This window comes from Anguilla anguilla, chromosome 2 (genome assembly GCF_013347855.1).
Source record: "Anguilla anguilla isolate fAngAng1 chromosome 2, fAngAng1.pri, whole genome shotgun sequence".
NCBI lineage: Eukaryota > Metazoa > Chordata > Actinopteri > Anguilliformes > Anguillidae > Anguilla > Anguilla anguilla.
The window spans coordinates 16,816,500-16,830,428 of record NC_049202.1 but is presented as its reverse complement, the minus strand read 5'-3'; the positions used below and the strand labels follow the sequence as shown (position 1 = coordinate 16,830,428).

Sequence of the window (13,929 nt, the reverse complement as noted above, 5' to 3'; positions counted from 1 at the left end):
TGGTCAGACTATATATATGCCATGAGACTAGGCTCACTAGGTCCCCTTATTCACACATATTTTAAATCTTAGAGTGAGACATTCTTTACCACAATTACCCCAACATAAACTCCGGTGACCTGGTCACTCTAAATAACAGGGTCTGCTAAGCAAGCTAAAATGTAACTTAATCACTTTAAATGTGCATATAACTTAAAGCGCCCACTTGCTCTTTAAATAATGTTCTCAAGCACAGCACGGTAAGATGTACAGTCTAATTAAAATCCAAATAATCAGGTTCCTGGCGAGATGTGCTGACAGTTTAATGTAAAAGGAATAGACCCCTTATGTCATGCACTTGTAATGAACTTATAATTATGATTGCATTAACCCCCAGACATTAAAACAGTGACTTCACTTCAGAAATCTTTTTTTGCTGGATCAGCACTGTATACCATGACCACATTTCATAGTTTAAACTGGTAAGAATCTTTTTTTCCCCTTCTTTATATTTTGAGGCATTATATCTGATTAGATACGAGCTCTTTCTGGCACTGCACAGCTTTTTCGGCGGAGCAGGTAAATCCCCACGCCCGTAAGCCATGGCTCCAAGGACTTACGGCGCTAGCAAGACGGCTAACGTGAAAGCCCCCGCTGGGTTTCCTTTTTGCCAGAGGCTTTCGGCACTGCGGCGCATTGAGCTTCACGTTAGCAGCCAGCTGAGCTGTTGTGACTGTCTGCTGGGGTAGTGCTGAAACCCTGATGGGGAGTACAGCCAGCCTCAAAGCCCAGGCTCATTTACAGCCTTGGGGCTTCCAAAGTTTTAGTTTTCACATATTTGAAGGGGGCAGCCTTTCCCTCTAAAACTGTTCCCCCGTGGGTTAAGTTGAGCAGAAAACAAAATAGCTTAAATGCGTACCCTCAAGTTTGACAGCAGTGTTATGAGCATTCTTTATTCACCTTGTACATTAATAATAATAATGATGATAATAATAATAATAATAATAATATTTTATTGGTGCCATGGTGGTGCAGTGGGTAGCACTTTCGCCTCACAGCTAGAAGGTCCTGGGTTTGGCCTGGGCATTTGCATGTTCTCCCTGTGTCCGGGCACTTTGGTTTTCCCCCACAGCCCAAAGATATTCAGGTAGGCTAATCGGAGACTAAATTTCCCATCGGTACGAATGTGTGCGTGAATGATGAGTGAATGGTGTGTGTGACCTGCGATGGATTGGCGGCCAGTCCAGGGTGTATTCCTGCCTCTTGCCCAATGCACACTAGGATAGGCTCCAGCACCCCCTGCGATCCTGGCCAGGATAGGCAGGTATAGAAAATGGATGGATAGATGGATAACAATAATGTGTGTGTGTGTGTGTGTGTGTGGGTGGGTCGGTTGGCATGAGCACATCTGTTAAATTAATAAAGAATAACAAAAACAAGACTTGAAATTTTGGCCTTTTCTTGCATTTATTGAAAAATTAAGTGAATTAAAAACAAAATGTATTAATGCATTTTGGCATACAAACAGTGAAATATAGTCTAAGGTAAGCTGCCTTACAGAGTGTTTTCTTCACATTGAGAGGGAAAAGCATACAAACGCATACACTGATATATAAATTGGAATACAAAGAAAGCATGTTGGAGTTTTTAGTGTGCGATTTGCTAATGGCACTGAGTGAGCCTGCTGAAAAATATACATATAAACCTGATATTTCCTGTTTTAGTTACAGTCAGGGTGACATACATACATGACTCACATGTCACACAAATACAACATGAAAACCCTGTACAACTCACTGAGAAATTACTCCGCAGGACTGCCACACACAGGCACTTTACAATGGTGTTCTTTGAAGTGTATAGCTCAGCCTATTGCCAATGAATCAGTGAACATCACCCTTTGAATGAAAGCAGTTCTGATTGGCTGGACAGTTCTGTACAAATTACACTCTTTACAATGTGTGAAAAGAAATCCTACTAAATGCTGATAGGCTGTTATGTTATGGTACTTCGGCACTTCTGTACTATAACATAATTATGAGATCAAAAGACATTTGTAACATTTGCTGCCACTGAAGCTCAAATGTCATAGGCCACAACTTCATCTCTAATGCTTTAACAAACGGATTGAATGCATGCCTGCATAACAAGTCAAAACATCTTTTGCTCATTAGTATCCCAGCATTTAAAAATTAGTTAAAGCTGAAATCAAAGCTAGAGATTATACTAGCGGCCTTTCACAATATTTCTCAACAATATTTCATGCTCAACATTCTGCATAATTCTGAAAGGGGAAGAGATCCTTTCTGCTGGCGTGTAAAGCCTTGTTGATGGATGCTTAATGTGTTTACAATTTCCAGGCCTTCTGCTGCCGTGACTCAATCCACTCTCAATGACTGTGAAATCTGTCTTTCCTCATTGTGTGTGACTGCAGGTAAATGGCCTGCTTGCTTTAATATGCTTTCCATGAATAAAATGGATAAAAACATGCAGTTATCCCTGAAAAATGGTAACAGAACAATACTCAAGGATATGGTATGGCTTTCCCTCACAACACAGAACAGTAAGCAGGCTTGATATTAATTGACAAAGCATGATGCATTGGTTTTAATGAATAGAAAATGACTTTGGTTTGTGGTGAGTTTACATAGACAGTGATATTATTATTATATAGTTTGAGGAGAGATGGATGAATTACAGCTAAAGAAACAATGTCAAAAGTTAATGCCTTAATTAACTCCAGTGCACTTTACTTGTCAGAAGTTATTTCGTCTTAAAGAACTTTATTACAAATGGAAAATCCAATCTGTTTCTGTTTAAACTATTCAAATTCAGCTGTATATGGAAACAGCACCAGGCTTAGCATTGTATGTTCATATAATATACAGTGGTTGTATAATCTGATTTCATAATGGTTACAGTTGATTAAAACAAAATGAAATAATATTTTATAATATACATATACTGTGGTGTAATACCGTAAATTCTAGGAATACCTCCATTTTGTACTGATTCGATTGATTTTTTTTTTTTCCGAAATGAAAATAAAACAATACAGCATTATGTTAGCTAATTAGGTCTCCACTGAAGCAGCTAATACCTGAAGGAATACTGGAGGACGTTGGTTTCCTATGTAAATTATGTAAATAAAAATTACATACTTGAGATACAATAGAGAACAATAGTTATCCATTACAAAAATGACTAAAAAAAATATTTTAGTGTTTGAAAGCATCACCTAATTAGAATTACATTTGAAATTAACATATGTACTATATTTAATGAACATAAATTCCCTTGTCAATCTATAAAAAATGTACTGAAAGAATAAAGTGCATTACAGTCAGAAAAGGAAATGCTGGCATATCTGGCACAATAGCTAAAACCGTTTTGTATCTTATTAAATGCCCAAACTTCTTTTTTTTGTAATTACAGGCTGAATTTGAAATCACTTAAAAGTAAATATTTGGTCATTGTCTGTTTCACTTCATATTTACTGTTCTTTGGTATCTACGAGCCATGCATCATGGAAGGCTAAAGTTCTTTATGTGAACTACATTTGTTTCTCACAATTCCTAAACTATTTGTCAGAATAGTTTCAAAACCCATCACTTGTCATTGCGGAGAAAGGGAAGAAGATCTTGTACATGTTTCCCAATGAAATTCATACTGGAAGCGGCTGACAAACCCAAAATAACAACCTCACATATTTCTGATTTCAACCGTCTATTGTTATGCTTCCTGGAAGAAGGATTACATTTTCTGAAAAAGAAAAAACCCTTCAGATTGTAATTAGGAATTAGTTTCCACTTTTCAATGCATTTAAAAAAAAAATATATATGAATAGGATTGCAGACTCCAAATAAAAACTCCGCCACCACAGGCCTTGTTGTTTGAATAAAGTACAAGGCACAAATAAATCTTACAATGCTGAGGAAAACAGAGATGTCCGTTGATTTCTGTATGGCTTGCTTTAGCAGTGCTCACGGAGTGTCTTTGCTATAGCCTCTCTTGTGACCAGAATGGTAGGACTTTAGCCCCTGTTTGCAAGATATGCGGTGAAGCTTTGAGTCTGTCAGGAGAAGAAAAAGCGCAGTGGGGTTGTGAGGTGTAGCGCAAGTGTGAAACAAGTCTTTCTCTTAACACCCTCTTCCCCCCAACTACATGGTCAGGAGGGGAATATCTGTGGGTGTTCCGCAATCCCAAATGCCCGGCTGCAGCCATGCCTGAGCAGCCCCTCCCAGCACATAGGGATGGAAAAAAGGCGGGAAAACTTCAGTCTGCTTTTAGTTAAAAAATACTTTACATAAACTGGACGTACAACCACTCACACAGACGCACACGCACACGTAAAAAGTCACACTCGCACGTAATAGAATTGCACATCGCGCTTGACGAGAGAAAAGTGTCCGCTTCGGTGGGGTGAGCCGCTGGCTTTTCGAATGCTGGATAAGCATGCATGTCTGGCAGGTAAGTGCTGGCTCAGCAAGCATCCTGGGAGGGGGTGGGGGGTGTGGGGGGTATGGCCGGGGTACGTATCTGCTGGGGTCCTTAATTAGGCCGTCTTTTGCTTCTCTTCATCCTGGAAGACGGATGAAGGGAGCGGTTAGGGTTTCGAGAGACCTGAGGCAGTGCATCAAAAAAGCAGGCAGGCAGAGGATGAGACATTGACCTTTGTACTTTATCGGTGGAAGGAAAATCACACGTTCTCTCCTTCCTCTTGGTGGTTTTATGCAGCATCTTTTAAACCTGCTGTATGGGATACTTTGAACTGCATTGCATCTTTAATCTCTGTCTAAAACTGAAACACTGAGCCCTTCATTACTGACCAGTTTATCAGATGTCAGTTTTTTTACTGCAACTTACAGGACACAGAATCTAAGTCCCTAAATATTCTATAGGTCATTTATATAGCAAAATTTTTATCACAGCACCCAAACCAGTACTGTGCTCTTGGGAACAGCAACAGGGGCATTGAGGTTGAACGGCTGGGCAGCTTTCACTGTGCCCGAGTCATACTATCATACGGCTTCACATACTTCACCACCAATTCACATTTTGAATAAAATAAAGTAGTCCTCTTTTCTTCTTGCTCCCTCAAGATTTCCCATGTGATAAGTGCCGCAAATGGAGCCAAATGTTTGAAGTGGTAGCGCTCCACAGACCACTGTGCAATTTTACAAGCAGTTAATGTGCCTTAACCAGACACGTAATTGAGGCTAACTACGCAGAACTTCAGAGATTATTTTTCCCCCAGGACACAGCAGAGCTGTTGTTCTACAGTTGCCGCTTTACAGGTACTTTTAAAATCTGAATGTGCCCAAAAAACAGGCATGAAATACCTAAACCTAAAGTATAAAATTCCACCATAAAAATACCACATATGTTGCCAGCTAACCTTAGCAAACACCAATTTAACATTTTTACATAAATGAGAGTATAATGCCAACTCAAAGATTTCCATCAAATAAAAGTCCAGATATAAACACAAATAAATATTTACCCCTGACTGCAGTTAGAAAAATAATCAGAGAAGTCACAATTCAGCGAGAACCTAAAGCATGTCTAGACGCATATCTTTTCTGTCTCTGTCTGAGCAGTGCTACTAAAGTCACCTGAAAATGAAAACAACTATTTGAGCACTTGTGATTTCTAAAAGAACCATCGCCTGCTTTGTTTCAGCTGTGCCACTGCGCAGAGGGACCATTAGCACCTCGCTAATTTCTAGACAATGCACTGAGACTACACTGAGATGATAAAGACCAATGACTACATTCAGTCTGGAGAGATCATCTACATAGTCACCTATCACTGCACAGTATCCCACTTTAAGGAAACACAAGCCATTTGCTACCAGGAGAAGTAGGCAAATGAGGACACAGTAAATCATCTCAAAAACATGGCAAAAAGAGATTGATTTTAGCAAAAGCATTCAGGACATGCAATCTTAAATGCTTGAACCAATTTTGCATTCTTTAAAATGAGGACAAACAAACGATGTCTGAACCAAGCAGAACAAAATTGGCGAAGCAAGCTTCAAGATGCTAGCAGGACACTGAAAGCTTATTGGAAATAGAGCATGTCAATAAGGCAATCCACATAAACACACACTTGCAGGCCCTTCACCAAAAAGATCACCCTGAGTGAAATTAATGAGAAACAGGAGACAGGAAATACAAGGGTCAATTCGATTACCTGTTTTTATGTGATATGTTTATTTTTTTAAAATAATAAACTAAATTATTCACCATAATGCCAGGTTTCCAATTATGTTCTCTGAGATAAAAGTGAATGTGATCACTTCAAGAACCAGGGTAGTAGCTGTGTTACTTTCTTTCTACAGAGGTTTTCATTTGCATAGGCATTGCATCAATGCCTGGAAGCGAATGCAAATGACATCCCTGTGCAGAAGGTCAGTTATCTTTTAAAAAATTTTGGGCTGAAGATGCACATGAAAACAGGGGCGTATTTCATTTCCTGTTTCTCACAGTTACCCGTTTCTTCTCTTACTTGTCAAGAAGGGTTTCTCCTTACTTGTTAAGAGCATTCTTCAGATATTGCTGCAGCCATTTGGTCTCAGGGTTAATGCAGACCTCTCTGTTGTTCTTCAGCTTGGCACTGTGGGTAAAAGAGAAAAGGGATTAATTTCAGGGTTCACCAAGGCCCCCCTCCATCCCATGCCTGCTGCTCGGGTCTCTTATCTGATGGTCTGTTTAGATACTGCACACATTTTCCTGCGTGAGTCTCTATGGTCCATTGACTCCAGGAAACACTGCATGTACCTTTTCACATACGCTCACTTAACCCACTGTTTAGTCTCATCGCATTCAGGTTAATCCTCAATTCTGTGGCTAAATTAAATCAAAATGATAAAACAGAAGAAGAAAAAAGTAATGGGATGCTGTGTAAGTAATGGGATATCGGAAAACCTAAGTGCAACTCAGCACCAGATAATATTGAAAATGCGGCAAGAAGTGACAAACTGATCTGATCAAAATATTTCTGGTTGGATCTTTATGTTTGTCTGTTACTACTTAATGGAATTTATGATCTAAGCTAAATGTCAGTTAAAAATTAACAAATGTCACCTCAAATACACCAAGCTTGCCGTTTCAGTGACAGACTCCCCTAACTATAATGGAAAGCAATTTAAAAAAAAAAATGTTATGGCCCTTTAGCAGAGTCAACATTTGAATTTTCCCAGAAGCATTTTGATTCAGCTTTAAGACCATTCCTGAATATATATCATTTGCTAATCATCAATCATTTTTATTGCTTTAATTTATTAGATGTTTATGTTTAATATGATACTGGTTGGAATATATTGGAATATATTGTACTAATGGATATGCAGTGACTGCAACAGTTGCATAATATATTGTTTATCTCAAGGATAATACAAACCATATACCCTAAATAATTATACCAAAAGACAACATTCTCCCATCAATTACAGATGAAGTTCTATTCCAAAGACATTCAGCGTTTTGTGGACGGTTTCATCTTTTTGAACAAACAAAAATGATTGCCTCTTGATTGTCCTTGAGTTCCAGTTTACAGCTGTTTTACTTTCAAGTTCTGGGGGATTTAACTTTTTTTTTCTTTTTTCAAATGCATGCAAACATTTAAAGTTCATAGCCAACGTAAACATAACTGTTTTTCGTGTAAGTGTGATTCATTTTTTTTGTTTGCTTTTGGACATGTTTCATTGGAACGCGTACAGTACAGTTTCATGAATTAAAGCAGAATAAAAGCCAAACAAATGAAATAAAAAGAGTTTTATGGAAGTGATTAAAATCCTTTGAAGATCAGCTGGCATCTCATATTAACATTCTTCAATTCTGGCATTTCCAATCAATTACAGGCAAAAAACAAAAAAACAAACAAAAAAAAAACCAAACAAAACAAGTAAATGCCCCCAAAGAAAGTCCTCTTGACCATTTGCAGATTTGATGGAAGGATAAATTGTTAGGGTGAATGTTATAACCTACAACAGCCATGAGCCCCTGTGGTATTTACAGACAGCTGTACTAAAATAAATTCATAAGACTGGCGGCCTCTCTACCTCACATTGCCAGCAGGGTCACGGATCTGTCAGGGGTTTAAAGTTCTGATTATTAACCAAACGAGGGGCCAAAGGAGCAAATGCTTCTCCTGAGGAAGTTCTCTGTTGATGGAGAGCTGCCATAAAAGCTCCGCGGTGGACCTCCAGCAGCCCCGACACCTCGTAACGTGCCTGTGATCTCAGCGACCGGAGCACCAGGGCTCCACACGGAGGGGGAGAGGGAGGGGGGATCGGTTTGCCTCACGCCCTCCCAGCCAAAAGGGCTGAGGTAAAACGGACAACTGTGAAGGACAGGCTAAAACAGAAACCGTAACGTTCCCAAAAAAACAAACTGCATTTTAATGAAAATCTATCGCTGTACCAACCAAATGTCCCACGCTTTAAGGCGAAGCGGTTTCCGAAGATGAAATCTCAATTCCCAGTTCTAAAAACCAACATCCAAATCTGTCAGTTTAAATATCAAGTATAACAAATGGTACAGACACTTTTTTTGGAGGAGAGGGGGTGTCTAATCCATCAGCTTGGCGTGTCTCCACGTTATCAGTCTCGCCTTCGTTCCTATCTAATTGAGCCAAGGGCAGTTGGAGGTCTAAAACGAAGCCAGCAGGTGGTAATTACTTCACAGCGGGCGAAGACCAACAGAAAACAACAGGGGGGTGCATATCACTGCCTCTTTCATCTGCGCAGTCAGAGATACCTGAGGACTCAGCTCCGCGCCCTACTGCTCAGCTGTCTATCTTCAGCTGCGACTGCGGTCTGGACCGCCAGCTAATCCGCTCTGGCTAAGCTCCCGGTTTCACTGACCCACTGCCGCGAGATACCTCTGTTTTCCCTCCAAACCATTACAATTTTAATTTGAACTATGTGCAGCAAAAGCATTTTGTAAATACCCCCCAAATGGGGAAGATTAGAAAATTTATGAAACTTCTGGGAAAGAAAAAACTACAAAGGGCATATTCAAAGGGGCCGATTATTGTGATCCTTTGTTATTGCTTCCTGTTTAAAACAAAAACATCTCTCGGCTCCCCACAACTCTCTTCCTCTCCCTGTGAGAGCTCGCACTTTCCCCAGAAGGGGACGAGAGGCAGGACTGCGCGTTCCTTCCCTCCGCGATTCTCTCTGAGGGGAGACCGTCTGATGTAAAGGGCAAGGGGCAAAGATTCCCCACTTAACCTGACGGGCTAGCCGGCGCTACCCTTAAAACGGCGCCAAGCGGGTGACCCGCCATGCTACTCACATGACTTGGAATGGGCAGTTGGGCGTCTGCAGGAACTTGAGCTCTCGGATGCTCCGCTGCGGGACGGTGTTGTGAGTGGAGCGGCACCAGCACCTCTCCACCAGGCTGATGGGCTTGCCTGGGGGGATTCAGAGAGGGGGAGAGGATGAGGGACGCGAGGTCACCCCCGAACGACCACAACTGGGACGGACCGCCCTACTCGCTCACACAAATACTTAAACTGGCTTTCAGCTCTGAAAACTGATGTTAATAACTGAGGTTGAAGACAAAAATCTCAATCATACTTTACATTACATTAAAGGCACTTAGCAGACACTCTTATCCAGACCGACTTACAGAACTACTTGAAACTGCTGAAATTATTCAAAGGTCATTTTTCCATGGGAATGTATAGCAGCTTGATTACTCATTTCACTAGTCTCATTATTGTCAGCATTTAGAGTCCTGTCAAAAAATATAAAGGTTTGTGCAGCCCTGCCTTCTTTGGCAAATTCCAATATTTGGTTAAGGAATGGTGGTCTTACAATGCACACAGCAAATACACAGGAATTATTCACAAATGCATACCATACAGGATTCCTTTGAATTAAACTTGCTGGATTCACCTATATTTTTCACTCTTTATACAATATGGATGAAGCTGTATAAAATAGATTATGTTTTAGCCAGACGAAAAATGAAACATTTCAGTTAATTACTTTATAATGGGACTATACTTGTTTGATTCAAACTAAATGAAAGGGACATGCACACATCTAAAAAATGTAAACTTATCACACCATTTGTGAATACACTTAGAAATGTATTGTGTAGATTAATGATCATTTTGCAGCTAATTATTTTTTAACAGTAGGCCATTGGTAACAACATAATAACTGATATCTGCATTTCCTTTTCTAATTTCAGTCAATAATATATAGACATCTGATCTGGATTTGAAAAGGTGAATATAAAGACACAAAAAAGACACAGATTGATATAAAATGAAGTCTATTTTTGTATTGCCCTTCTTTTCATTGATCGTTTTAAATGCTATTTAAGGCGTTTAAAGTCTTGTAAAAATATGCTACTTTCAAAAAGAAAGAATAAAAAACGTTGATATCAGTGAAATCTTTGAGATCTTAAAGATTGTATACATTAATTGGGTTCCGTTTTCTTTTCCAAGGGAGAAAAACTTTGAAATAGTACAGGAATAAAACTTTGGATCACCTTCTCCCCGCAACGCAAACTAAAAATGCGAATTATATTCTCACTTTATCTACTGCCATTGTCATGATAATATATAGGTGTCATTAAGCCAGCACAAAAACCTCCTTGAAGTGGGAATCTACTGCCATTATCATTTTTGTTTAATCCCCTAATTAGTGGGTAATTAAAAGAAAGCAATAAGAAAAACAAATACACACATCAGCTTTTGAGATGCAATGAAACTGCTGCAGTAGAAAACTATGCGCACTGCAAGGCATTGCCTGAGGGCTTTTATTTGCGGTGCTTACGTGCGTGCACATGCATCAGTGAAGCAGTGAAACTAAATTTGGACTCCAATAATTAACATCAACAATGCAAACCATTAAAGCATTTACATTAATTACTCACAGAAATGTATTCGTCGTGTTATCTAAGGCTTACAGCATCCTGTCAGTTGCACGAAAATCACAATATCGTAAAACACTAACTGAAGCTTATCGCTGATGATAATATGAAGCTAAATTTTCAGCGTGAAATGTTCCAGTGAGTAGCCTAAGCAAAACAGTCACTAAACAGCATAAAGAAGTAAACCGGTGCTGCTTTTATCATTGTAGAAGGGAAGGTAAAGGCATTTTAAGATAGCTGAGTTTAACATCAGTGATTTAAAAAAGAAAAATCGAGTGTAGTGCATGCATAAGTTATGCCACAGACACACGCATCTCGCATCATCTTGCACTGGCGCAAAATTCGCGAAACACGATTTTCAGGAACGCGCAACTCAACCCCTGTGCCCAGCTACAGACTCTGAAGCCAGCCAACTCACCATGTGACATCTGGGTATACATAACCGCCGTCAACAGGGTTATCACCGCCAGCGCTTTGAGGTCCATGATGGGTGGTTTCGAGGGTCTTTCTCTCCTAAATTCCAAGGCAACTGTGGCTTCACCGCGCGCTGCTGAATGCTATAAATTTACAAGCAGCAGGCGACTCCCCTATCGCGGGGAGACAGTGGGCGTGGACAAGCACTGATTTATTGCTCCTGGCACGACAAACTTCCTCGATTAAAGGGTTTGGCATAAAATCAAGTTTAGGTAGCCTATGTAACTTTCTCTGTGCAAGTATCCTGCGCTATCTGTGGAACCTGGTCCCACTGTTTGCCCAGCATTGTTTCATTTCTGCCGACTGATCTGTTATTGTTTAGAGGGACGTTATTTTTTGTTCTGGGGTCTTACAGTTATCTAAGTCCATCATATGCTGTATCCACTTTCCCGTCCCGGGAGAAATGCATGCATGCTGTTGTTTTTTGCTAGGAATTCATTATTTCGCGTACATGTAAAGTGCATTCCATTCGTTATTGCTCCTGCATTCTACATACGGTGAACACCTGCGCAATTATAATAATGCGCAATATTGTCTATTTTGCATTCAGCTTTGAAAATAATGGAATATGTGATATTCATTGATTCTATCAGAGCAAAATGTTACCAATACCAGCAGAAAAGTAAGAAAACGTGACATTAGCGATAGACAAAATACAGAGGTCCATAGGTTGTATAGGCAAATATAGCATTTGGTCGGATTCACTCTATATCTGTCCTTAAATTTGTCCAACAACTTTTCCTTACAAACCGAAGTTGGTGAGTTATATTTATTGATTTCTGAACACGCCAAACTATGTTTGCGAAAAATGAAAATAAATAAATAAATAAATAAATAAATAAATATTATAAATTGATTAATTATACCTTTTTAGTCAAATATAAGGACAAATGTTGAATGAACCCCAGCCACGATCCTCATTTAGTGTTATACAGAAGTGTCAGTCACAGTCATTCTATTAGCCTGCCCTACTGTTTTGTGCTGTTGAAGAAATATTTGATACGAACTTTCTGGATTTTGTGTGGTATAATCCCTCAATACTACTATTAATAATAATAATAATAATAATAATAATAATAATAATAATAATAATAATAATAAGAAGGAGAAGAATATTAATAATAATAATAATAATAATAATAATAATAATTATTATTATTATTATTATAATGTCAACAACAACAAAATACATCTCAATAAACTGAGAAACTGCACTGTACTATTAAAACATGAAGCAAAACAACCAGTTACAGGTAGAGATATATGTTCCCTGTGTAGTCATTCCCAAAACACTGGGGTTGACCCTCCAGTAGTGTGCTTCATGAAGTCTCCCAGTCAAATCTGGCAAAGGATTTAATAGCAGGGAATGGTCCCAGTGTATAACTGGATACAGATGTGCGCTCTGTTTCCATGAATTGGCTGTTACTCGCTAACACAAATCGGAATGTGCCAGACAGTTTCTTTGGCTAAACTGGGGGTATTTGTTTATTTACTATAGGGTTTGTTTCTAAACCACATCATTAAGCACTTGAAAACTAATTATTTTTTAGGTTTTTGTTTAGTTTTATAATCCAGCTCACCATGCACTATGCACCATGCAAGAGATGCTTAAAAAGGGGTTTACTGTTTTCAGAAATAAAAAAATATTCCAAATACACAGTTGTAAAATTTAGACCAGGGCGCAAAACACCCAAGTCAGGACCTATGAAGACAATGGAATCTACAAAATTATTGATTAGATGGAGCCTATTGCTACTTTCTGCTGTTAAGTTACAGAGTCATGTAATGCCATTACAAAGCAAATCCAAAATAATAATAATAATAATAATAATAATAATGTATTTATGTATTTATTTTCATCCCTTCATAACATTGACATGACTGAGTGTACATAAAGCCACCTTGGCCGATGCATTCTCAGAATCTCTGGAGTGGTAGCATGGTTCTAACCACCCTTTAGAGGTGGGAGGGGTGCAGATGTTGTTTACCAGCAGGCACTGGAGGGTTTCTCACCCAAGACCAGTTTCTGCAGACCGGTTCGGACTCATCAGAGCAAAAGAAAAAAGAGAAAAATGGCCCTCCGCGAGTTTCTTTTGACCCTGGTGACAGGACGGCCACTTATGTCACACATAGGGTCAAAGGGGGATGTCTGATGGTTGGGTGTAAAGTTTCACGGGGCTCTTGTTATCAACAGATTCCACAGTTCAGGCTATCAATGACGCACGCCTTGTGCCGACTCAAAAATAAGTTCTGGATGTCATCATACTTACACAGACTTTACGGAACAACCAAGCTCACTTCAAACGGTCTCTACTCACATATTTGCTCAAAATGATCACTTTTCTTTCATTTTCCTGCAAACATTTTTTCCTGTGCATTAAGTTGTCAGTTTACATGTTTTACATTAAAGAAAATAACCTTATCTGTGCTTTATACGATCCAATAGCCGCAGTAATGTAAAAGCAAACAGCTTGTCATCGACTCAAAACAGCGAATGAAATATAAGAATGAAAATGAAAAAAAAAGAAGCCATTTCTGTGTTGAGACAGCTGGAAAAAAGGAAGCAAATTAATGTCAAGAT

At 39.2% G+C, this 13,929-nt stretch overlaps 1 protein-coding gene across 2 annotated transcripts; it reads right to left on the bottom strand.

The window, feature by feature from the left end:
- Nucleotides 1-1,421: 1,421 nt before the first annotated feature.
- Nucleotides 1,422-11,446, bottom strand: cxcl12b (chemokine (C-X-C motif) ligand 12b (stromal cell-derived factor 1)). Of its 2 annotated transcripts, none has more exons than XM_035406638.1 (4): nucleotides 11,293-11,446; nucleotides 9,282-9,399; nucleotides 6,490-6,597; nucleotides 1,422-4,561 (listed from the first exon to the last, which is right to left on the bottom strand). In XM_035406638.1, the coding sequence occupies exons 1-3, from the start codon at nucleotides 11,357-11,359 to the stop codon at nucleotides 6,510-6,512; spliced, it is 273 nt and encodes a 90-aa protein (XP_035262529.1). In that variant the 5' UTR covers nucleotides 11,360-11,446; the 3' UTR covers nucleotides 1,422-4,561; nucleotides 6,490-6,509. The 2 variants fall into 2 exon arrangements, with proteins under 2 accessions (XP_035262529.1, XP_035262528.1); XM_035406637.1 differs by having other exon boundaries at nucleotides 6,514-6,597.
- Between the last annotated feature and the right edge of the window lie 2,483 nt (nucleotides 11,447-13,929).

Coding starts and splice junctions, on each gene's coding strand:
- cxcl12b (XM_035406637.1), bottom strand. CDS start 11,359: ATGGACCTCAAAGCGCTGGCGGTGATAACCCTGTTGACGGCGGTTATG. Junction 9,400..11,292: donor GTATACCCAGATGTCACATG/GTGAGTTGGCTG, acceptor GAATCCCCCCAG/GCAAGCCCATCAGCCTGGTG. Junction 4,562..6,513: donor CTGAAGAATGCTCTTAACAA/GTAAGGAGAAAC, acceptor TCCGTCTTCCAG/GATGAAGAGAAGCAAAAGAC.